This window comes from Aotus nancymaae, unplaced genomic scaffold (genome assembly GCF_030222135.1).
Source record: "Aotus nancymaae isolate 86718 unplaced genomic scaffold, 86718_ANA_hifiasm-v0.15.2.pri h1tg000049l, whole genome shotgun sequence".
Taxonomy (NCBI): Eukaryota; Metazoa; Chordata; class Mammalia; order Primates; family Aotidae; genus Aotus; species Aotus nancymaae.
Genome location: NW_026988463.1, coordinates 9,724,235 through 9,749,166, shown reverse-complemented (window position 1 = coordinate 9,749,166; position 24,932 = coordinate 9,724,235). Strand labels below are relative to the sequence as shown.

Sequence of the window (24,932 nt, the reverse complement as noted above, 5' to 3'; positions counted from 1 at the left end):
CACACCTATAATCCCAGCACTTTGAAAGGCCAAAGTGGGAGGATCACTTGAGGCCAAGAGGTCCAGGCTGCAGTGAGCCATGATCTCATCACTGCAACCCAGCCTGGGCAACAGAGCAAGAGTATATTTCTTAAAAAAATTGTTCTGTCAAATCTGCCCACCTTCATAGATATAGAGATGATGTATATATATCACATACATCAATCTTGCTTGTTGTGTGTGTGTTGTCAATTACATAAGTAGTACCTACTTACTAGATAATTTGGGGAAAAAACCCTAAAAATATAAAAAAGAAATTTTTTTTTTCAGCATTTCAAAATAGCTATGCTTCACACTTTTTTCTTTTTCTTTTTCTTTTGAGACAGAGTCTTGCTCTGTCATCTAGGCTGGAGTGCAGTAGAGCATTCTTGGCTCACTGCAACCTCTGCCTCCCGGGTTCAAGCAGTTCTCATGCCTCCTGTGTAGCTGGGATTACATGCCCAGCTAATTTTTGTATTCTTAGTAGAAATGGGGTTTCTCCATGGTGGCCAGGCTGGTCTCAAACTCCCGACCTCAGGGGATCCACCCACCTCGGCTTCCCAAAGTGCTGAGATTACAGGAATGAGCCACTGTGCCTGTCCTGTGCTTCATATTTCATTGATTTTCCATATGGTTATTTCATAAGCTCCTCTGTTTTTATATAGCTGTGATTATTCTGTTTGTACCACTTTATAACCTACTTTTTCATATGACATGGAAGCATAAGAATTCTCCTGTGATGATGTTGGATTTCCATAGACATCACTTTAGTGCTTAGGTAACACTCCAATGTGAGGATGTGCCAAAAATGGGAACGTGTTCATGAAATGCATGACTCAAAAACAGGGTTGAGATAATGGGATGTCCATTAATCAAGCATATTGCCCAGAGAGGCCTTGATCTTATGTAAGTTGTCTAAGTACTTTTTGCTATCAGTTGGGTAGACCAGCTTTCTTTCTTTTTTTCTTTTTTTTTTTTTGAGACGAAGTTTCAGTCTTGTTGCCCAGGCTGGAGTGCAATGGCCTGATCTCGGCTCACTGCAACCTCCGCCTCCTGGATTCAAGTGATTCTCCTGCCTCAGCCTCCCAAGTAGCTGAAACTACAGGCACCCGCCACCACGCCTGGCTAATTTTTCTATTTTTAGTGGAGACAGGGTTTGTTATGTTGGCCAGGCTTGTCTTGAACTCCTGACCTCTGGTGATCCACCTGTCTCAGCCTCCCAGGGTGCTGGGATTTCAGGTGTGAGCCACCATACCTGGCCTTTTTTCTTTTTAAAGGTATTTTTCTGATTTGCATAGGTGTCCTTTGAATATGAGTTGTTCAGGTGAATACAGCAGGGTGACTGGTACAAAGCAGTAAGTATACCCTTGGTAGAGTATATGATAGCCTTTAAGATAGCTTAAATTTTAATAGGGCTTTTATATGATCAAGGACCTTGCTTTTAGAAGTGTCTCATTTTGTACTACATGTCACATAGGTAAGTAGGGAAGATGTTATTTCTGAGCTCTCATGTAACATTTGGCTCTATCAAGAGAAGTTAACTCCACAGACTCAGGCATGGAATAGAACTCAGGTCTCCTGATCCTTGGCTGAGGAGTTCTCTGGTTACCATCACTTATCCCCCTTGATTTCAAGCCTCTGTAATTATAGAATGAAGCAAAACCCTGCTTTCTCTGAGAATTTCACATCCTCCTCTCTTCCCTTTGCTAATAAGTTTTTATGACTCAGTTTAGATCAGATGACTAAACTCTAATCTAAAGTTGTTGTATATGTTATAAACTCTTAAAGATTTAAGAATTGGTATTTTTTACCCATTTAATGGATGTATAAATGTCACCTAATTCAGAAAATGTCATGGAGATTAATTCAACAATTAGTAAAAAGCCTTTAGGATAGTGCCTAGCAAATAGTAATTACTCAATAAGTGTTAGCTCTTGTCATGATAACTGCTATAATTAAGGACACTTTCTGCCTTTGCTGTCATATACTCCTTAGGAAAGCCACTTCCCCTTTTTAAACTTCAGTTTACTCAAGTTTATTCATCTGAAAAATAGAAGAGTTTAGCTAATGATTGTGAACAAACCTTCCAGTGCTAATATTCTAAAGTCTTGGGATTTTTCTTTACAGCAATTCGACCAATGAGGGGATGAATGTTAAGAAATGCTGCAAGGGGTTCTGCATTGATATTCTGAAGAAGCTTTCCAGAACTGTGAAGTTTACTTACGACCTCTACCTGGTGACCAATGGGAAGCATGGCAAGAAAGTTAACAATGTGTGGAATGGAATGATTGGTGAAGTAAGTCATCTTTTCATCCCTGGGCTCTCATTCAAAGGACCTGCAGTCCTCAGGAATGTTGGCAGGAAAAGTAAAGGTACTGTTCTTTTTTTTTTCTCTTGCATTCAGGTGGTCTATCAACGGGCAGTCATGGCCGTTGGCTCGCTCACCATCAATGAGGAACGTTCTGAAGTGGTGGATTTCTCTGTGCCCTTTGTGGAAACGGGAATCAGTGTCATGGTTTCAAGAAGTAATGGCACCGTCTCACCTTCTGCTTTTCTAGGTGTGTGAATTTCATAGTGACTGTTGCTTTTCTATAAGGAATTGTAGGAAATCTTGTTTGCTGAGAGGATGGGACCAGACAGGAACTTGTTCAGTTCTGTTTGGCCATAGCAGCATATTTCAGAGGATGCTGCATTTGAATCATCCTATGAAAGGGTTAGGCTTTGTGTCCCCATCCAAATCTCATCTTGAATCATAATCCCCAGGTGTTGAGGGGGAGACCTGGTGAGTGGTGATGAGATCATGGGGATGGTTTCTTCCATGCTGTTTTTGTGATAGGGAGTGAGTTTTCACAACATCTGATGGTTTAATAAGGGGCACTTCCCCATTTGCTTCACGTCTCTCACTTGCTGCCATGTAAGATTTGCCTTCTTCCCCTTCTGCCATGATTGTAAGTTTCCTGAGGACTCCTGAGCCATGTGGAACTGTGAGTCAATTAAACCTCTTACCTTTCTAAATTACCCAATCTCAACAGTTTTCTTTTTTTGAAATGTAGTCTGTTAGCTCTGTTGCCCAGGCTTGAGTGCAGTGGTATAGTCTTGGCTCACTGCAGCCTCTGCTTCCTGGGTTGAAGTGATTCTCCCACCTCAGCCACCCAAGTAGTTGGGATTACAGGTGCCCACCACCATGCCTGGCTAATTTTTGTGTAGAGACAGGGTGTCACCATGTTGGCCAAACTGCTCTCAAACTCCTGACCTCAAGTGATCCTCAGGCAGTTCGTTATAGCAGTGTGACAGTGGCCTAATGCATCCTGACTCCCCTGCACCCCCAGTTCACATCTTTCATTTGCCTTAAACTTGGAAAAAGCTGCTGAAAACAATATGATCACATATTCAGATACCGGTCTTGACTTTGTAGAATGTAAATTAATAGATATATTGCTTGCAGTCTTGAAAACATTTTAAAAATAAACCTGTCTGTCCACAGTTAATTTAAACCAGCTCATAAACCTTCATTCAGCATCTACATATCCATCCTCCATCCCACAAAGAACAGCAGTCATTTATTTGCTAGATATAAGACTGAAAATAATGATGACTGCACAATGATTTATGCCAGTATTCTGCTAAACAAAATAAAAGTAGTCTGAAAAGTATATGCTGATTTAAAAGTAATGGAATCATATTTTAAATGTGACTACCTATTAAGCCAAATAGTTTGTAAAGAAGGAAATTCTTTTGATTTTTTTAACCATTTCATAAATTTATGTTTTTTATATAAAAGTGTTTTTTTTTAATCAAGGAGCTATATTTTCTATTCTACGCTCTTCTCAAGCAATTTGACTATATTGGGTAGCCTGGCTAGAGTAGTTGAAACTTCACAGAACATAGTGAAACATTATTTTTTTCTTTAAAGGAAAGTGTTGTATTAACTGTTTGGTTATCATAAATGACTTTTGACAGTAACTATCTTCTTGAATATCGTGAAATTCAGATAAATAATTTCCCCTTGGCACTCCTATATAAGTGGGTTTACCCCAAATTAGGGAAGGTTAAGACAAACCTGAATCTCTGCAGGAAAACTGTATGAGTGGGGCAAAATATTATATATTTAATTTTTAAAAAAATGTTAATAGCTCAGGGGCACAAGTGGTTTTTGGTTACATGGATGAATTATATAGTGGTGAAGTCTGGGCCTTCAGTGTACCTGTCACCTAGACAGTGTACATTGTAGGTAATTTTTCATCACTTATCTCCCTCCCATCCTCTCCCTTTCTAAGTCTCCAGTTTCCATTATACCACTTGTGTGCTTTTTCATACCCATAGCGTAGCTCTCACTTGTAAGTGAGGACATGGAGTATTAGATTTTTCATTCCTGAAAAATCCATCCACTAGTTCACATCTTTCATTTATTTTAAACTTAGAAAAAACTACTGAAAAAAATATGATTACATATTCAGATACTGGTCTTGACTCTGTAGAATGTAAATTAAGAGCTCTATTGCTTAGAGTCTTGAAAACATTTTTTAAAAGAACTTGTCGGCCCACAGTTAATTTAAATCAGCTCATAAACCTGTATTCAGCATCTACATACCCGTCATCCATCCCACAAAGAATGACAGTCATTTGTTTACTAGATGACTAGCAAATATTTAGGATGATGGCCTCCTGTTTCATCCAAGTTACTGTAAAAAACGTTGTGTCATTCTTTTTTATGGCTGAGTAGTATTCCACGGTATATATATAACACATTTTCTTTATGCAATCATCAGTTGATGGGCACATAGGTTGATTCCATTTATTTGCAATTGTGAGTTGTGCTATGGTAAACATATGTGTGCAGGTGTCATTTTGATATAGTGATTTCTTTTCCTTTGGGTAGATACCCAGTAATGAAATTGCTGGATCAACTTTTAGTTCTTTGAGAAATCTCCACACTGGGAAAATAGTTATATTAAGGTCAACTAACTTTCTTATATTTTTCCAGAGACAAAAATCTGTTATCTACTAAAGCAAATTGTAAATTGGAACCAATTTGTGGACACCAACTCCAAACCCATTGTCTTATTCTTCTACTGTTTTCATTTATATGTAATGTTATCATCCAATGAAACTTTTATGCTTCATTCTCTTCAGTGAAATATTGACTAACAGGATTTTGGATACTGCCTTGCATTCAAAGCCCTATGAATTTACTGTCTTCATTTTTGATAACCCATTTAAGCTGTTAAAATCCTTGGCACTCTCTGGATTTGATTTTGCACTTGTTGCTTCCATTCTTGTAACCTTTGTTGGAGTAATGTAGACACTGACAAATACACACCTTGTTATGTTCTTTTTGTCCCTCTGTCTGACATGGATTCAATACTCGTATCTGATAACAGAGCCTCGCTATGCCAGGAACAATGCGACCAGCTGATATTGACAACACATGCAGAATCTTAATAATTCTTAGATGGACATTCACTCTTTAGTCACTCCTAGTCATGTTTCCCCTCATTACCTTTCAGACTCTTTGGCAGGAATCCTTTGCCCTGGAGGTTAGAAAGGGTTGGGGGAAGTGAGTTCATGGAACAAAATGGAAAGAAATTATTTCTTTTCAAAATAAGAAAGCAATTGTATCACTTTAGTGAGCTAGAGAGGACTCTTTTTCCAATTCCGTCAAAAAGAAAAAAATATCAATTGGCTTGTCTCATGAAAATGGGTCGCTGATACTGAATCTGGCGTCAACCCAGTTTCTCTAGATTTTTATCTTACATTTGTAAAACATTTCCATAAAAAAGTCAAGTATGTTGCTAAATTTAGCAAAACCTCCTTTCCCCCATACTTTTCCTGCTGCATTATTAAAAGTAAAATAAAGTAAAATAAATTGTAACCAGAGGAAACTATTTTCAAAGCTGTTTTTACACAGTAGGCTTAATATTTTTCCTAGTCACTAAGTTACATCCCTATTCGATTATGCACCCTCTTATTTACAGTCATTATCTGCAGATTTTGAAAGTCATAATGAACCATGCTAAGCTACATTTTTCCATTCACTGGCTCAGTCATCTGGAAAAGCCAAAACATTCAAAATCTGATTGCGCTGCTCTTCACTATTTCCTGTTCTCTCTCCTCCGCAAACTCCATTAACTCACATCAGAAGCACTTGCAGGTAATGCCTTTAAGCTTCTGTGTAAAAATGTAACCAGTATCTCTTCAAGGACAGAGATGACAGTCCTGCAATATTTCCATCTAGGTAATTCTGAAGACTTTCCAAATATGTTGGATTCTTTGATCCAAAGAAATGCTGACCTGGTATCTCCTCGATTGTAGTTCCTTCATGGACGAAAGCTGCATCTGTTTTAAGCCATTAGAGGATGTAATAGAGAGTTATTTAAACCATTTCTGGTTCACTCCTTAGACAGTATAGACAGTGCTTTAACTCTGTTCTAATATATATTTTTTTATTCTGGGAGTATGTGTGCACAGATGGCATGCACGTGTGTGGTGTCTGAGAATAGTAACCCTTCGGGGCACTCATAGGTACTTGTTTTACTAAAACCAGACTACTGCAGCAGAGTCCTTTGATCTGTGCTGTGCTCACAAGTTAAGGAACAGATGTGGTCACTTCCAAGTAGGGAGCCATCTGGGTCCATTGCTTCATCAGTTTCCACTTGATTTTCTGACTGGTGTGTTAGTAACAAGGATGCACCTGCCAAAAAAAGTTCACTGCAGGTTTACAGATTCTAATATGCACATAGGATAATTCAGTTATAGTCCCTTCTAATATTTAAAAAAATATATTTTCATGGCCTTCAGAGAAATAGAAGTTACCCAATTAATAAATGTGCTTTTTCAAAAACCAGCATGCCCTTTTCAGTACCATGGATAGCATATTGCCTCAGTATTTCTGGCTTTAATCCTGGAATCAAACAGCTATTCCATTCAATATATTGTCTGTATGTTGTGTGCCTTGCACACGAACAGACACTTTCATGTAAGTACTCATTTACTCATCACAGTGATCCTCCTCTGATAAGACACACCATGCAGCTCAGAGAATTACTTTATCTCTATTCTTGAATATGAAGTACTTTTAAATCTCCTAATCATTTATTTATCTAACTTCCTTTTAGGATACAACTCATTATTAAAGTGCTGTGATTTCAGGGATATAATATTGTTTATTACTTAAGCTAAATTTAGTGGAAATAAATTTCAGTTGCAATCTCATTGATTTATTGGAGCGCATCTTATGTTACTGAAGTGAGTTGTGTTACCTGTTGCTTTTTAATATGTTTGCACTATCAAACTGCATTAGAAAGCATTTCTTCCAGCTTTTAAATCATCCAATATAGCTAAAGTTCAGACATATTAATTTCTTATTAAACAGTAAGCTCATTAAATTGGAATTTGTGATGACCTCTAGCTGTGCTAAGTGGTCATACTCTAATAAAAAAGTGGCCTGTGATCAACCTAGTTTTTATTATTATAAGTAACTTCATTAGGAAAATAATTTAAAAATAATGTGTTTACTCTTCAAGAGGTATTCTTGGACCTATTTAGCCCTCAGAAAACATTTGCTTATGAGGAAAAGGGTTTTAAGTTCATTGATGTCTATGGGCAGTTTCTTCCCCATGATACATTTAGGTGGAGATGTATTCATTTTTAAAATTTACTTTCTGTTGATTTTGTAGCAAATGTATACCATAAATGAATAAAATGACTTCGGTCAGCTAATTTTCATATCCTCAGTCAAGTTGAATAGACATCTTAAATTATTTTACATAATATTTCTTACCTTTCTAGAGTGTTCTAAAGTCTAGAGCCTTATGACTTGCTCTGCCCTTCTGAGATATCCACCTACTGCTTAAGTCACATGCAAATGAGCTGACTAAAACTACTTTTAGTGGAAAAACCATCTATCCATCTCATATTTTATTGCCTCTACCCTTTAAGTGATGCCTTTTTATTGAATTATCATGTGAAGATAATATCCTCAATTGACTTTCAATTGCATTTAAGGCTGCTACCAACATCAACAAGATTAATAAAGCTGTAGCAGTCTCATCTGTCTGAAGCAAAAGGTGAAATGGAGAGTGTGATAGTTATAACTTTCTAATATTTCTGTCACCCATGATTTTATAATTCTTTTCCAACAGGTTATAATTCTCCCTTTATTTTTAGAATTCCCTGCATATCATCTTTCTAGCATGAAAAAATAAAAACAAAAATAAAAACCATAACAATTTGCAGAAGCCTATGGTTAACTATTTGGGTCTAGTCTTTTTTAGCTTTAGCCTGCTGGATAGTTCTGTAATTACAAAGGAACTTGTGGTGTGTTTATTTGCATTCTAACTTTCTCCCTCTTTCTTATCACTGTTTTTGTTCTGATTATCCTTGACCTAATTTGTAAAATGTCTTATGCTCTTCTCTCTTTTTATTATATTATCTGTAGTCTTATAAAATACCTCGAATATTTTGTAGAATAAAGAATAATTTAAATTGAAGAATAAAAAATGACTGGCTGGCTGGGTGTGGTGGCTCACGCCTATAATCCTAGCACTTTGGGAGGCTGAGGTTGGTGGATCACCTGAGGTCAGGAGTTCAAGATCAGCCTGGGCAACATGGTGAAACTCCATCTCAACTAAAAATACAAAAAATAGCCAGGCATGGTGACACATGCCTGTAGTCCCAGCTACTCAGAAGGCTAGGCAAGAAAATTGCTTGAACCCAGGAGACGGAGGTTGCAGCGAGCAGAGATCCTGTCACTGCACTCCAGCTGGGTGACACAGTGAGTGAAACCCTGCCAAAAAAAAATAGAAGCAAAAATGACTAGCTTCTTTTGAAGGATCAGATTCAAATTAGAGAAAATATTTTTGGTGAGCTTGCAAATGGATGTCTGGGCTTCCTGCTGGAAGTGAGGAAAAGATACCTGATCATGTTTCCATTCCTCCATCTATTTATTTGCAGAACCATTCAGCGCCTCTGTCTGGGTGATGATGTTTGTGATGCTGCTCATTGTTTCTGCCATAGCTGTTTTTGTCTTTGAATACTTCAGCCCTGTTGGATACAACAGAAATTTAGCCAAAGGGAAAGGTAAGGATTCCTTTATGAGCATGATTCAATATTGATGCTATTTCATTTGCCTTTAATGAAATTTTCAGTTTTAGAATACATTACTCTAGCCCAGGCATGGTGGCTCATGCCTGTAATCCCAGCACTTTGGGAGGCTAAGGTGGGTGAATGACTTGAGGTCAGGAATTTGGGGCCAGCCTGACCAATATGGTGAAACCCCATCTCTACTAAAAATACAAACATTAACTGGATGCGGTGGTGCACCCCTGTAATCCCAGCTACTCGGGAGGCTGAGGCAGAAGAATTGCTTGAAACAGGGAGGCAGAGGTTACAGTGAGTCGAGATTGTGCCACTGCACTCTAGCCTGAGCGGCAGAACAAGACTCCATTTTAAAAAATACGTTACTCTATACTGCCTTGATGTACCATTGTATGAATGGTGTTGGGTCATTGATATTACTTGTAATGCTAGACAAGTATGGTTTATTTACTTCAACTGGAGGATAAAACAAAATGAAATATTTTAATCTTGTTATAACCTGAAGTCAATAGTTGTTAGGTGAAAGCCATTGGTGTTCAATTTCTTGGGAAAGCAGATTTGAAGGAGCTTTTCTGGCAATTAATTTTAGAAAATGCATGTCAAAAGAAATGCTAAAATTGTAATGGGTTTCAACTTCAGTCTATGCAAAGAAAATGACATTATAAAATTTAGTTTAAGAACATTTCTCAAACTACTGAATCAATTTACATTAGTTTGACAATAAATATAACTATAAAGTGATATCTTTCCCCATAGAGTTATATTTTCCTCTTGGTGGTGCCAAGAGGAAATCAAGTGCACTAAGATCAAGTGCATTGTTCTTAATGCATTGAAGTTAATAAAGGGACAATCAGTAGATAGGAAATTGAATTGGGAGGCATTGGTTGGCTATAACTCATTAAAAGGATCCCACTCTAGCCAGGGTTTATGTCATACACATGAACACATTACACCATTTTGAGTGGGCTTTCCTCAGTGGGCACTACCTTCTAAGTGGGTGTTATCAGAAAAGTGTCAGGGCCAAATCTCTTTCCCAAAAAAATGACTTGATATGGTAGAGGATAGAACTTAAAGTCTCAGATCCCCCAAAAAGCAGAGCACTTTAATGTGATTGATACATATTCTTTTCACTTGGATGTTTTAATATTGCAAACAGTCAACAGGTCGTGGGAATCTATTAGGAACCAGTTTTACTGAAATCTTTCAACTTCTTCCTCACCATTGAAGAGTGGTGATCACCACACAAACCATCCTCAATCAACCAAATACTAAACATTGCCATAAATAATGATGTTGTGTTTAATGGGAGATTGCAAGCCTTCGTTTAAAGGGTAATTAAACCACTAAGAAGATTTCCAACAGAGTGGAATCGGAGACAGTTTCTGTGAGTGACCATACTGTGACAGAGTAGATCTTTACATTTGCATAATCAGGGCTTGTGCTGTTGTGAATTTACACATTTATCTGATGAATATTTATCGAGTGGGTACTATGTGCCAGGAGGCACTGTACTGCTGCCAGAGATAATGTGGTAAATCAGAGAGAGATTTTCTATCAAGGAGCTTAGAATTTAGTTGCGAAAATAACGTAGACACACAAATTAATAATCACAGATTGAAATAAATATCAAGAAGAAGAAGAAGAAAAACATAGTGACATGTTAGTGATGGGGTGAGGACACTACATTAGATAGGATGGTCCAATGGGAAAGGATGCTCATTGAGCTGAACATGTCACCTGAAGAGTGACATAAGAGTGTGTCTGTGAAAAACAGATACAGTCATTTCATGCAAGAGGAACAGCAAACAGAAAAGGCTGAAATTAATCTTGAGATGTTCAAGAAACAGAAAAAGGCTGAGGGGGCACAGTGGCTCATGCCCGTAATCCCAAGGCTTTTTGAGGCCAAAGCAGGAGGATTGCCTGAGTTCAGGAGTTTGAGACTAGACTGGGTAACATAACGAGACCTCATCTCTACAAAAATATATAAAAATAAAATAAAAAATAAAAAATAATAATTAGCCAGGCGTGGTGATGCATGCCTGTAGTCCCAGCTACTTAGAAGGCTGAGGTAGGAGAATTACTTGAACCCAGGAGGTTGAGGTTGCAGTGGGCTATGATCACTGCACTCTAGCCTAGTCAACAGAGCAAAACCCTGTCTATATTAAAAAGTAAAATAAAAAGACATGAGTGAATGAGGTAGGTAATAGTATAAGATGAAATCAGAGAGACAGGCAATTGACCATGGTAAGCATGTAAGACTTTTTTCAAAACACGGTGGAGGGAGGCCGGGCGTGGTGGCTCATGCCTGTAATCCCAGCACTTTGGGAGACTGAGGTGGGCAGATAACTTGAGGTTAAGAGTTCCAGACCAGCCTGGCCAACATGGCAAAACTCCACCTCTACTAAAAATACAAAAAATTAGCTGGGCACGGTGGTACGTGCCTGTAATCCCAGCTACTCAGGAGGCTGAGGCAGGAGAATTGCCTGAACCCAGGAGGCGGAGGTTGCGGTGAGCCGAGATCGCGCCATTGCACTCCAGCCTGGGTGAGAAGAGCGAAACTACGTCTCAAAAAAAAAAAAAAAAAAAAAAAAAATTAGCTGGGTGTGGTGGCGTGTGCCTGTAGTCTCAACTCAGGAGACTGAGGCAGGAGAATCCATTGAATCCCCGGAGGCGGAGGATGCAGTGAGCCGAGATTGTGCCACTGCACTGAAGCCTGAGTGACAGAGCAAGATTCCGTCTCAAAAACAAACAAACAAGACAAAAACAAAAAACAATGGCAGGGAGAGGGGTGACATACATGTACAAAGCGAAAAGGTCACTGGGGCTACTTTATCAGGATAGTGGTTGGGGAGAACAGTTGAAAGCGGAAGTGGAGGGGCAGTTAAAAAAGTGTCCGTTTTTCAAGGGAAAGGATTGCAGTGTCTTGGAACTGGACAAGAACAGTGAAAATACAGATAAGCAGGTAAATCTGATATACGTCTTGGAAGGTAAAAATGACCCACAGGCCATCCTGTGCAATACATTCTCCTTCGACTGAAGCATGCCGGAAAGACTATTGTAAAGGACACCATCAGGTGTGCAAACTCCCCAGCCCCTCCATTCTCTTCAGGCTCTCTGTTGCCAGCTCATCTGCATGTGGCAACTTTCAGGAAATGATAGCTACTTGTTTCTTTGTGCAAAATGGTTTTCTATTACATTTCACTGCACTTTATGGGAAAAGTTATATGGCCCTATTATATGAATCAGGAATTCATAGAAGTCTTGGACCGATCCTTTGCAACTGCCTACCTGATTCCCAAATAGCTGTTACTTCTGATCAATATGAATCCCTTAAAAAATCAAGTAGTTCATAAAGTTGACTGGATTAACTCTAAGTTTTTCCCAAGAATTTCCTGCCTCTTAAGAATAAGCCCAGAATATCATAAAACTAGGCAAATAGAAACAGGAGAGACTGAGATTGAGAATAAGAGAATTAACTGGCTTCTCTTTAATGGGTTGCATTGTGGATATTATAAGCATTGCTGTAGCCTGCATTTGGCCTCCAGTGTGCAGAGAGCTTGCTTTTCCTAGGCTTCCTGCCCAGCACTTCATAACTTCCATTAATGTGAATTCACTTCTGCCACTTTATTTATTGCCCACTCTGCTTGCATTGCCAGGTGACATCTGAGTAGATCATTTTTTTCATGTCTTCATTTACTTAAGTGACATAAAAATTAACCTCCTGTTAAAGAAATACCTTCTTCCCCATGAAATGAGGACATAAATTGATTTTTTTTTCCCCATGCAAAACAAAGACTTGAAAACCCTAACGTGTGTGTTTTACAGCCTGCATATGCCCCATCTCCATAAATTCTGGCATATTGTTCTGTCTCTTTAGTTAAGTCTGTTGCAAGGAACATTTAAGAATCTTAAAAGGACTGCATAGTTATTGCAAGGATATACTGAAAAAAGTGGTGTGATATGACATCAGTGTTCAATTTCCATGACCCTGCAATGAAATGTCTTCCATCTGTGTAGTGCTGGAAGAATTAAGATCTATTCTTCCATTCCTTAATGTCTCCATTTGGAGAGGGTTTTAGTTTGGTTTAATTCTTATGTTGTGCACACTTTACATCTGAGTTTGAACAGGAGCAATTGCAGGGACAATTGCATTAGAATACCAAACATCAGTCCCTCTGAATTGCATGGTTCTTATACGATAGCACATCCGATGAATTTGGAAGCAGTCCCCATGCACACATTTTTGTTAGGTTCTCTTTATGTTTATTAAGAAGATTGGTTCCCTCAAATGAGGATCAAATCCAGATTTAAAACAGGTCATAACAGTACTTCTTATTCAAACCCCCATTTTGCATAACCATTTTCGTTTTCTTTCTTTCTTTATTTAAAGAAATGTGGCAAAAATCCAGTTAGATAGAAATGTGAGAAGAATACTAACTTTTAAAGAAAAAATAAGTTATTGTGGCTGTGGTTTTAGGAGGGTCACAGGACACAACTATGATATAATTTCATATTCTGGCCACCTTCAGTGTTGTTGGTGGCTGCTGCATGGTTCTCGTACACACACAAATATGTATTTTTTGAGAAAATATTGAGAATGTTCTTTTTGTCATCTGCAGCACCCCAAGGGCCTTCTTTTACAATTGGAAAAGCTATATGGCTTCTTTGGGGCCTCGTGTTCAATAACTCCGTGCCTGTTCAGAATCCTAAAGGGACCACCAGCAAGATCATGGTGTCTGTATGGGCCTTCTTCGCTGTCATATTCCTGGCCAGCTACACAGCCAATCTGGCAGCTTTTATGATCCAGGAGGAATTTGTGGACCAAGTGACTGGCCTCAGTGACAAAAAGGTAAGGTCACCTTGCTTTCATCTCTATCTGAGGACTAGTCTTAACTGCTGTCCTTTCAGGAGGAAGAGATTCAGGTGCTTCTCACTGAGATCCATCAACTCTAATGCACAAAAACCAGAAGGGTTTTTATCTCAAACTGACATCTTTTTCAAAGTTTTTGAAACAGAGCCTTAATCTTAGCTCTCCTAGGTCTAAAAGATTCCAGTTCTAATTTGGAAGCATGGTTTTCCCAAGTGGTCATATTTTCTTTTTACATGATCTTTCTGATGATGCTTGTGAATGGCCTGTGACTCAAGTGCTTAGGTTGAAATTCATCCTTTTGAAAGTGTAATGTTGAGGAAGGCCTATTTGCCTAGATGAGAAAAAATTGGGGTGAAGGAGCACTTTAGGCTGTGGATACCTCATCTGTGACATGAAAAAAGTCATCTCTAAGCCCTACCCAGAGACAAAATTATATGACAGCTCCTCTTTTCAATACAGCCAAATCAGTCTCAGCATCAGCACTCCTGACTCACCTGAAATGTCTTCAAGGCACACAAAAGGAGCAGAGAGTAGTTTTGTTTGTTTGTTTGTTTGTTTTTTTAATTTCCCACTGGTTCCTTCTACTCAGATATATCACTAATCTTCCCTCATGGAGCTGTACTTCCCACATCACTAAGACAGGAGTGAAAGCACCTGCTCTCTCATTCTCCACTGAAATGAAATGTAACAAGGGTTGCGGAGTTTGAGTAGCTATTCAGAAATGCACATTGAGGAAGAAAAGGGGTAAACTGGATGCATCCTCCTATTGAAATTTTAATTCAGGAAACACATCCTGACTTGCTAAGCTCAGCAAGTATTGAGATTGCAGCACTGCAAAGATTTTCTGTTCCGTGTGTGGGGAGATAATTTGTCTCTCATTATAAAACCTCACTATCATATCTTGTTGACACGGGTCTACATATATCCTTTTGGCATTCATCAACAAACTGCTGAATGGAAAATCAATCCATGGAAAGCTTTTACAGCTTATCCATGAAACATACTGTGATTGAAAGAATCTTGTCAAGAGAGTTGATGAGGGGTCATTTCCACAAAGGCATTGGAGTGGCTCACCTCCCTCTGATGGCTTCCGATCGAGGCTTCAGCGGGGGTCACCCTACTTACTATGGCACACAAAGCCCTGTGTTATCTCACCTACGCCCACATTTCCTTCCTCTTGCTCCATCCCTGTCAGTAAGTTTACTTCCAACTCAGTCTCCTTGTACCTCTTATGCCCTCTGCCTAGACTGTTCTTCCCCAGTCTTCTCATGGCTGGCTCTTCCTGGAATTTCAGGCCTTAGGGAAGACATGACCAACCTCTTCAGGAAAGTCTTTCCTGGCTACTGTGATAAACTTGGCAGAATGAGTCCAGGTTCCCAAGAAACTTAAATTATTGTAGGAAAAATTGAACAATATACAAGTAAACATCAAGGAAGAAACAAATCGGGGCAAGAATAAGTATTATAAAGAAGGTAAAGCTGAGGAAAGAGAAACTCAGGAATATACTTTTGATAGAGTTATTTTGCACTTAGGAAGTGCTCTGGACATCCTTGCTGGGTGAATGAATACATGCATGGTATAGTGGACACTGTGCATACCCCACCTGGATCTCCTGGGATCCCTTTTGCAGCCATGTGTGCCCAGCACCACCTTTCCATGCTTTGCTGACACAGCCTTGCTTCAGGGATCCTCAGTGGATTTTTGCCTTTGGGCACTGGAATGGTAAATGCCTGGCAATTTAAGTTCTCTCAAGCTTTGGGGTCGCCTGTAACCAAAGACTAATCGGTGTGAGACTACAAAGGCCCAGCTGCACCCCTGCTTTGAAGCAGGAAAAACTTTAAGGTATGATCACTCTCTGGTGCTCCCTGAAAACTGAGCTGAGATGGAGACTTGGCCTTAAATCAGATCCTTGGTTTTTCCCCCTTCTCCAATCTTTCCTGACTTTCTCCCACTCCCCTGCTGACTGCTCCTGGAACCCTTCACTAGTAAATCATGCTCGCCGCAAATTTCTCACTCGAGGTCAGCTACTGGAAGATCCCCACCTGAAGCACATGGTATCTCAGAGGCAGCAGATAACGCACTGCATTTAGAGTCAGAAAAGTCACGTTTCCTCTCTGCCTGTTTCCTCTCTGCCACTTGCCAGCTGTATGATGTTTTTAAAGCCATGTCGCCCATGGTGCCTGCTTAGTCTGCTCTGCAAATTAGGGAGTCACAATTGCAGTGAGGATGAAAGGGAACCACATATGTAAACGTACCTCGTAGCGTATAAATCCCTCTGCAGATACGAAGGGCTGTTATGAAACTCCGTTGCATTACGGGATCAAAAGTGCAATCCCTAGAAGTGATTGGAAGTACAGTGAAAGCAGTGGGAAGCCATGTCCTGGTAGAGAGGATTTTTCATAAAGTGGTTAGCAGCGTATTTTGCTTTTTGTTGCTATTTTCAAATGCAAGGGGGGGAAAGCCTTACCACATAGTTTTGGGTCTAAATAACGTGATCACTTGTGAGAAAACTAATTAAAAGCACTAATAATTTGACTGACCTTCACTGACTTGGAAACATCCAGTAACAGATACCATATCCACAAGAGACAGTTTCTATGCTCAAAGCGTTAGAGGCAAGCTGATAGCTCTTTTAATTAAATGTTTGATACAATGAGATAAACAGCAAAATTTCTGGAGTAAATAAGCTAAATGCTCCCTGAAGATATACCAAGAAAGTCTGCAAAATAAAAATCTATATTCAATCAATTTATTTTAATATTGAACACTGTGGTTGGTTTTGTTTTTGGTTTTTATTTGTTTACCATGAATACCTGTATAACAACTCAGGTTTACAATACTTTTAAGCCATTAGTGCTTGCTGTGAAAGAATCATATTGGAGCCCATGGTGTGCTCAGATGAGCTGGGACTTAAATTATAAATAGGCAAATTCATGGGTAAGATGCTTCCCTAGGAATTATTAAGAGAAAATAAAAATGTTGATGGGGATGCTTTCCAAAATGTTGGGAATTACTCTGATAGAGGAAATCCACCTCAGAGAGGCAGATTTATGTTGTGCTCTTCAGCAATACCATGTTTGGGGTCAAATGGAACTGGGTTCAAATCCTGACCTTGCCATATAATTGTCTGGCCTTCTGTATATCAATATCCCCCTAGGCTTAATTTCCTGTAAAAGAGAAGACATTATTTCCTTTCTGGCAAGGTTGATAGGAGGATTAGAAATAATCCTCACACCATGCCTGGCACACAGTAGATGATCCTGTAATGTGTTATTTCCTTCTTCCACCCTCCTCCTTTCCACTCCCCCCTCTCATTTCTCCCCCTCTCCCTCTCTTCATCTCCCTTCTCCTCCTACACCTTCCATTGTCTTCATCATCGCCCGACTCAAACCATTCTTGGCTTCTGGGGCCTGAAATGTTATTGCACTGAGTTGGTCTTTTGTGACAACCAATGGAGGGAATTCAGGGAACTTCTCCCAGTGGATGAGCCCACAAATGCATTCTCAGGGAGCTATGCTGTCTCTGGGCACTGTGGTGCTGCCACTGAGTGGTCCTAGTCCAGGCAGCCAGGCTTCCTCCTAGCCGATCCTCTCTCTGCTCAAGGACACACCTGCTTGCTGCTCACATCAAGAAGCACGTGGGACTTCACCAACAGAAGACTGTACTAGAAATAGGGGCTCCAGTTGCCAGATGTCCCTTATTTACAGGCACAGAAGACAGATAGATATTTTTAATAAATGTGTAGCTTTTGGTTCATAAAAAAAAGAAAAAAATGTCTTGGTTAATTGCTGAATTTTTCTGGAAATTTTATCTCCTAGTGTCACATCTCTACCTCCTCCATCACCAAATGCTTGCCATGTCTTAGTCACTTGGATGACCTTCAGACTTGCCTCCATATTGGATGGAAAAAAAATTAGAAACTAATGCTCTGTTCTCCAAACCATAAGGAGACTGGCTGCATTATTTGGCTGAAATGATATTGGTAACAACAAGTGACTATCCCAAGCATTAGAGGATGCCAGGTGTTCTTTCAAGCACTTTAAGATATGTTGCAAAAACAATTTCCAATTTACAGATAGAGAAATTGAGGCTCAAGAGCTTAAATGGCTGCCCCAGATGATGCACTTTCTTTTTTTTCTTTTTCTTGTTTTCTTTCTTCCTTTCCCTTCCTTCCTTCCTTCCTTCCTTCCTTCCTTCCTTCCTTCCTTCCTTCCTTTCTTTCTTTCTTTCTTTCCTTCTTTCTTTCTTTCTTTCTCTCTCTCTCTTTCTTTCTTCCTTTTCTTTCTTTCTTTGGCAGAGTCTTGTTCTGTTGCCCAGGCTGGAGTGCAGTGGCATGATCTCAGCTCACAGCAACCTCTGCCTTCCAGGTTCAAGCAGTTCTCTGCCTCAGCCTCCTGAGTAGCTGCGATTGCTGGCACCCGCCACCACACCTGGCTAATTTTTTTTTTTTTTTTTGTATTTTTAGTAGAGATGGGGTTTCACCATGTTTGCCAGGCTGGTCTTGAACTCCTGAGCTCGTGATCCACCCACTTCAGCCTCCCAAAGTGCTGGGATTACAGGCATGAGCCACCGCACCCAGCCAGATAGTGCAGTTTCTAAGCAGCAGATGAGAACCTGAATTTGGCTCCAAGTCCAAAGCCAGGTGAAATCAGTTAACCTACACAGCAAGGGAACCCTGCAGACAAGCCCGGGGAGTTCCTCTGACTCCAGATATTGTGATTACATTGTTCTGTGGTTTTGCTGACAATGGAGACCTCTACCCTACCCCTTCCTTTGCTAAAGCCCACATTGGTTTCTTTCTGCTTGCATGTGGAACTCTCTGGGGGAATCATTCTCATAGGAAGCATGGAATGTGTCCTGGATATAGACCTTGGGACTTAAGAGATGAGCCATCCTTGTCCCCCTCACTGTTTTTCATGCTGTAGGTCATGACTCTTTAGTGAGCCATAAAATTAAGGATTGTAAACATTTAAAAAAAAAAAAAAGAACATAATGGATAACCTCAGAGTATTTCACAGATAGAAAGAATGAGTGCTGTGAAATTTTGCGTGTGTGTATGGAGTGGCGATGGAAAATGTATTGTGAGTCATGCTTTAAAGAGCTTGACAGTCCTCAGTCTAGTGGGAAAGGTTCCTGGAGCTTGTGTCAGGCTGAATTTTGTCTGGGCGATGGTACTATCAAGGCCAGAGAAGTGTGGAAACCATCACAGAGACTGAATATCTGTCTCTGCTACTGTGCGACCCAGAGGCAGGGAAGAAAGTGAATTTTTTAAGACCTATGCAGCTCCTCTGCAACAGATGGGGAGTGAAGTGGAAGGCATTTAGTCAAACAGGCCATCTCTGGATGTCTCTGGAGATTGGGAACGGCTGCCTACAACAACGAGATTTATGAACAGCACTATTACCTCTCTCCTCCTGAGCAGGCAGCTGCTGTGAGGATGAGCCTGGGCTTGGCCTTCTGAGCTTTTGGTGATGAGTTAAGGCACTGCTTGGTGGGGTGATTGCAAAAGCATTTTGCTGTTCACATACACACACATGCACACATGGATGCACACACTCCCAGGGCAAGGCATGCCCTGGCAGGAGGGTCTCATTTGGACAATGGATGGCCACTTCTCCCAAATCCACTTATGACTGCTTATTATGCAGCAGCATGCCTAATTTAGGGAAAATGATTTTCAACTGGAAATTTTAATTAATGGTGAAATGAAGTGTGAGACTGGAAAAAAGAATAATGTTTCTAACTGATCTGACTCGGGTAAATTTGTACACTTACCCTGGCGGCTCTTGGTTCCGTGGAAGACACACTGTTCTGGAAGTTAGAGAGAATCTGCATTGTGTTCCTGGTTCTGACACTGATTTTCTGGGTGCTTTTCCCCTCCTGGGGTCTCCAATACTTTATGTCTAAATGAGGAGAGAGTCATTAGCAATGGTCTCTGAGGAACGGTACAGTTAAGACCTCAGTCTGAGGTCAGGCACATCTAGGTTTAAATTCTGGGCCACTGCATGGTAGTTGCATAATCTTAATTAGGTCACACGACCTCTCTGAGCCTCAGTTTTCTCATCTGTAAGAAGGAGCCTCTAAGATTAGCTACCTGGCATGGTTTTGCAAGGATTAAATGACCTGACATTTGTCAAGTTCTTGGTATAGTGCTCGACCCGACTAGGTTCCCAGAAGATGTTAGTCATTATCATGATTACTTTCTAGTTTCAGAATCCAACGTTTCATAGAAAAATAAGGCTCAGGTTCCTTTTTTACTCACCATGATAGTAACAACAAAAGGTAATAATAGCTTTATTTTTTAGTGTTTCCTCTGGTCCAGGCACTATTCCAGTTACTTGACAAATGTTGTATGTTGAGATCTTTAGGGTAACCCCACGAGGGAAGTCCTGGTGTGATCCCCACTCTACAGATGGAAAATAAATGGAGGCAGCATGAAGTGAATGAGTTAGCTAGGGTTCTATAGCTTGTAGGTGATGGAACCCAATTGTCCAACCAGCCAGTCCGAGCTCCCACTTATAGTCACAGCCCTGTGCCATCTCTAGTGTTTAGCTGTATTTCTGGAACTCAGATCTGGTTCTCCCAACTTTGACTCTTGTTGAGACACCCAAAACATTGAAGCTGTGGACATACAGTATCAGCCAGTTCATCAGGGAAGACTGGTGATACATGGATTACAGGCCTTTATGGAGGGCTTGAGAGCCGAGTGCTGTGCATCCCTGGAAGCTAAAGATCAACAAGGACTCTGGCTCAACAAGTATTCGTGGAGCCTGCCATATGCTGGCCATTATGCCTGGGATATGTTAGGCACTAGATAAATATTGCCTGCAAGAGTCAATGAATGACCGGAGAATGAATAAATGGCAATATATAGTCATTTTCTGGGTGAGGTGAAGGTATTTATAAATGGAATTCAGAGAAGGGAGTGATTGGTGGGGATCATAGAAAATTTCATCATAAAGTAGATAAATGGACTGGACAAAGGTAGTACCTTAAATTCAACTCATTCAGCATTTCTAAGCACTGACTGTGTGCCTAACACTGTGCTAGTCTCTATAACAGCACTGAAAAATTCAACTTCACAAATACCTATGGAGCACCCAGCCAGGCCCTGTGTTAGAACCTGAGCAATAGTACAGAAGAAAACAGATGCTGTGTCCACCCTCCTGGAGCTCAAAGATCAGCTGAAGATGTGATTAAGTAGAAAGAGAGACCAAAAATAAGCATTTCATTGCCATTCTGCCTTAATGCATGCATGTGTTCAACTCCCAACACCAGACAAAATGATCACTAATTTCTTGTTCGTTCTCTCCTCCCTTCTCCTCCTTTTCCTTCTCTCTCTCTCTTTTCCTTTCTTTCCCTCTCCAGTTTCAGAGACCTCATGACTATTCCCCACCTTTTCGATTTGGGACAGTGCCTAATGGAAGCACGGAGAGAAACATTCGGAATAACTACCCCTACATGCATCAGTACATGACCAAATTTAACCAGAAGGGAGTAGAGGATGCCTTGGTCAGCCTGAAAACGGGGTAAGGATGGTAGTTTTCTTTTCTCCACAGGTCTGCTGGTGATAAACCTTACAGAAATTGACTCTCGGCATGCCTCAGTTCTTATCTACTCCCATTTTTGTATTTCTGGAGAGTGACTGCAGTCCAGATGGGCCCCAGTTGAGGGCTGTTTTGTTAATCTAATGAACATCCCAGGTTTCCTTCTGAGTTGGGGTAAGAAAAAGCAAATCCAGGACGCTTTGAAATACACCGAACCAGAGGGGTTTCTTAAACTGATAAAGAAGTTTGTCCGACTCCATAGGATATTTTAACCAAATAGAAAGATCCAAGACAAAGATTTTTATCAGATTTTAGGTAGGAGGTTTTCTGGGAGTGGGGAGGAGTATCTTGCTGATAGGAGCTTTATGAAATAACTACTTGTATAATATTGATGAAAAGAAAGAAAAGATGGGAGAAAGCAATGAGAACTCAAATCATTCAAGTTACAGCTGGCATTCTTGTCTATCTGTTGGTATCGTGGAGTGTAACACAGTCTCCATAGCTGAAGCTGTAAAGAAAAGATAGCACCGGGGTTGGGAGTTTAGACTTTGGAGAGAGTTTCTCATACCTCATAGCCTCATACCTAAGATGGGAATAATACTAGGACCTAAGAGAGATAATTTGATGGAAAGTATTTTGGATGGGAAATAGATAGTACCTAAATGTTAGTGTTGTTATTTATTGTAAAGGTTAAATTCGATTCCATGGACTCTTCTAAAAAGTCAGGAATGCATGAAATCCATTTTGGAAAGGATCAAATTCAATAAAAATGATTTTATTTTAAATGAGGGAGTTGTTTAATGAGAGGATTTCGATTATCCAGAAAATTAGCTCATACAGGGCATTTCAGTTGTCACAGATTCCTGCATGGAAATGTGACTGCAGGTGCAGTCTCCTTGCAGCGTAATAAATAGCCTCCTCTTTGGCTGTTCTGCAAGCCCATTGTGAAGGCCTTGATGCTGGCTTTGTGTCTGGTATGGGGAGACAGAGGCATCTGTAAAGCATCAAAGCCCGGATTTCTGCATAATTCCCCAGTAGTTTAGCTGTGAGGATTCTGTCCTTTCGGTCTGTGCCTTTGCAATCTCTTTGGCATCTCAGCAGGGTCTGGGAGAGCATTTATTTAGAAGTTGAATCTGTGATTTCTCAAAAACTCATTCCCATAGTGCTCATTCTGGCCTGGAATGATTTTTTTAAACTTTTGAAGTATAACAAAAATGCAGAAAATTCACAGATATTAAATATGGTGATTTATGGCTTTGCACAAACTGATCATCCAGGTCATCACTCCCTGGAACCCCACCCCACACCCTCTTCCAGTCAATAAGTCAATGTCTTCTACTGGCCACCTGTACTTCTAAAGCCATAGATTCTTAGTGCCTGCTGTTTTAACATATAAATAAAGCCACACTCTTTTCTTTTTTTGTCTTCTTTGGCTCAACGTTCTGTTTGCGATGTTGTTGCCTGTAATTTCGGTTCTTTCATTCTCATTGCTGTATAGAGTTTCATTGTTGGAATACACCACAAATGGATATCTCTCTTCTAATCTTGAAGAACATTTGGGTAATGTCCTATTTTGGGGCTGTTATGAATAATACTTCTTTTGTTAATGAAAAAGCCCATTTCTCTTGATATGTACCAAAGACTGCAACTGCTGAGCCATGGAATATTTGTGTATTCCACTTTAGTAGATGTCAGAAAAGACAAGTTGTTGATGACTTTACAGTGTAGCCGTGGGTTTGGGATTTTTGTTTGTTTCCACTGTGGTCTTTTCATCAATATATGCTGTTGTTTTGGACAGACCATGAGCACAAATGCGGATGATAATGGTTACAGACGATGGTTGATGCCTAGCTGGCTTTCTCTCCCTCCATTTATTACCCAGAGCACAAAATGGATTTTTTTCCTTTTCAATATTTTTTTTAATATAATAGCAAAAAAAGAGGAGAGAAATGGAAACGATTCGTGGCCATAAATTGTACAAATTGTTTTTTGGAAGTCATATAATAATTATAACATCCATCTTAGAAAACTTGGGCATATGGCAGATTCGCTCTATACTCAATCTCCTATGTGCGGGATGCTTTGCATTGTTACTTTAAATTCAGAAACTAGAGCTGAAGGCGTGCAAGTCATTTTTTTTTTTTTTTTTTTTTGAGACGGAGTTTTGCTCTTGTTGCCTAGGCTGGAGTGCAATGGCGCAGTCTTGGCTCACTGCAACCTCCTTTTTCCAGGGTCAAGCGATTCTCCTGCCTCAGCCTCCTGAGTAGCTGTATTTTTGTACAGATGGGGTTTGACCATACTGGCCAGGCACATCTTAAATTCCTGAGCTCAGGTGATCCACCTGCCTCAGCATCCCAAAGTGTTGGGATTGCAGGCGTGAGCCACTGTGCCTGGCCGCAAGTGTTTTTTAAAGAAATAACTCAATATATCCTTAGGGATGAGAGCATAGCAGTGCTCATTCCTGGAGATTTAATTTCATTGGAGTTAATGTTGGGGAAAACTGCATACATGTTTAACAGGCTCCTTGATTAATTATTTAAATAAGATAAATTATTTTTTTTTCAGAGAGGGTCTCACTCTGTCACCCAGGTTAGAGTACAGCAGTGAAATCATAGCTTACTGCAGCGTTGACGTCCCTGGGCTCAGGTGATCCTCCCACCTCAGCCTCCTGAGTAGCTGCAACTACAGGCATGTACCACCACATCTGGCTAATTTTTGTGTAGAGATGAGGTTTTGCCATGTTACCCAAGCTAATCTCAAATTCATAAGGCTCAAGCCATTCTCCTGCCTCAGCCTCTCAATGTGCTGGGATTACAGGAGTGAGTCACTACACCCGGCCTAAATTAAATTTTGAATAGATAAGATATTTATATACTTCAAAAATAAAAAAGCACATAAAAAGAAAAACAGCGAAAAGTTTTCCCTCCACACTATTCCTCATCTCATACCCCTCCATGGTAACCACATTTACTGTGTATCCTTCCAATATGTTCTTCTGAGTTTTTCTATATTAATGCATAAAGAGCCATAAAGTTATTTTTTTATAGAATCATAATCTTTCATCATGCAAATGTACCGTATTTTATTTGGTCAGGCCTCTATTGTTGGTCATTGAGATTGTTTTTAATCTTTTGCTATTGCAAACAAAGCCACAGTGATCATCTTTGGGTTGTATCACATTCAGTGTAGAGTAAATTTCTGTAAAGAGTGGATCATAGTTGCAATTTTAACAGATATTGCTAACTCTCCCTCCAAAGGGAATTCAGATTTATCCCATCAGAGTATGAGAGAGCTTATTTCTCCAAAGTTTTGCCAATATGATGTATAATTAATCTTTCAAAATATTGCTAAGTAATAGGTAAAAAGTATGCTGAGTTATAAATTTGCACTTATTTTCAGTA

The 24,932-nt window shown here is 39.9% G+C and overlaps 1 protein-coding gene across 4 annotated transcripts in view; it reads left to right on the top strand.

The window, feature by feature from the left end:
- GRIN2A (glutamate ionotropic receptor NMDA type subunit 2A) overlaps nt 1-24,932 on the top strand; it is a 441,648-nt gene that overhangs the window by 348,398 nt on the left and 68,318 nt on the right. For all 4 annotated transcript variants that reach the window (XM_012448290.3, XM_012448292.3, XM_021673516.2 and 1 more), the window contains 5 exons: nt 2,146-2,314; nt 2,423-2,576; nt 8,971-9,096; nt 13,734-13,963; nt 21,353-21,513. In XM_012448290.3, coding sequence (XP_012303713.1) covers nt 2,146-2,314; nt 2,423-2,576; nt 8,971-9,096; nt 13,734-13,963; nt 21,353-21,513 — 840 coding nt within the window. The remainder of the gene's footprint in view (nt 1-2,145; nt 2,315-2,422; nt 2,577-8,970; nt 9,097-13,733; nt 13,964-21,352; nt 21,514-24,932) is intronic.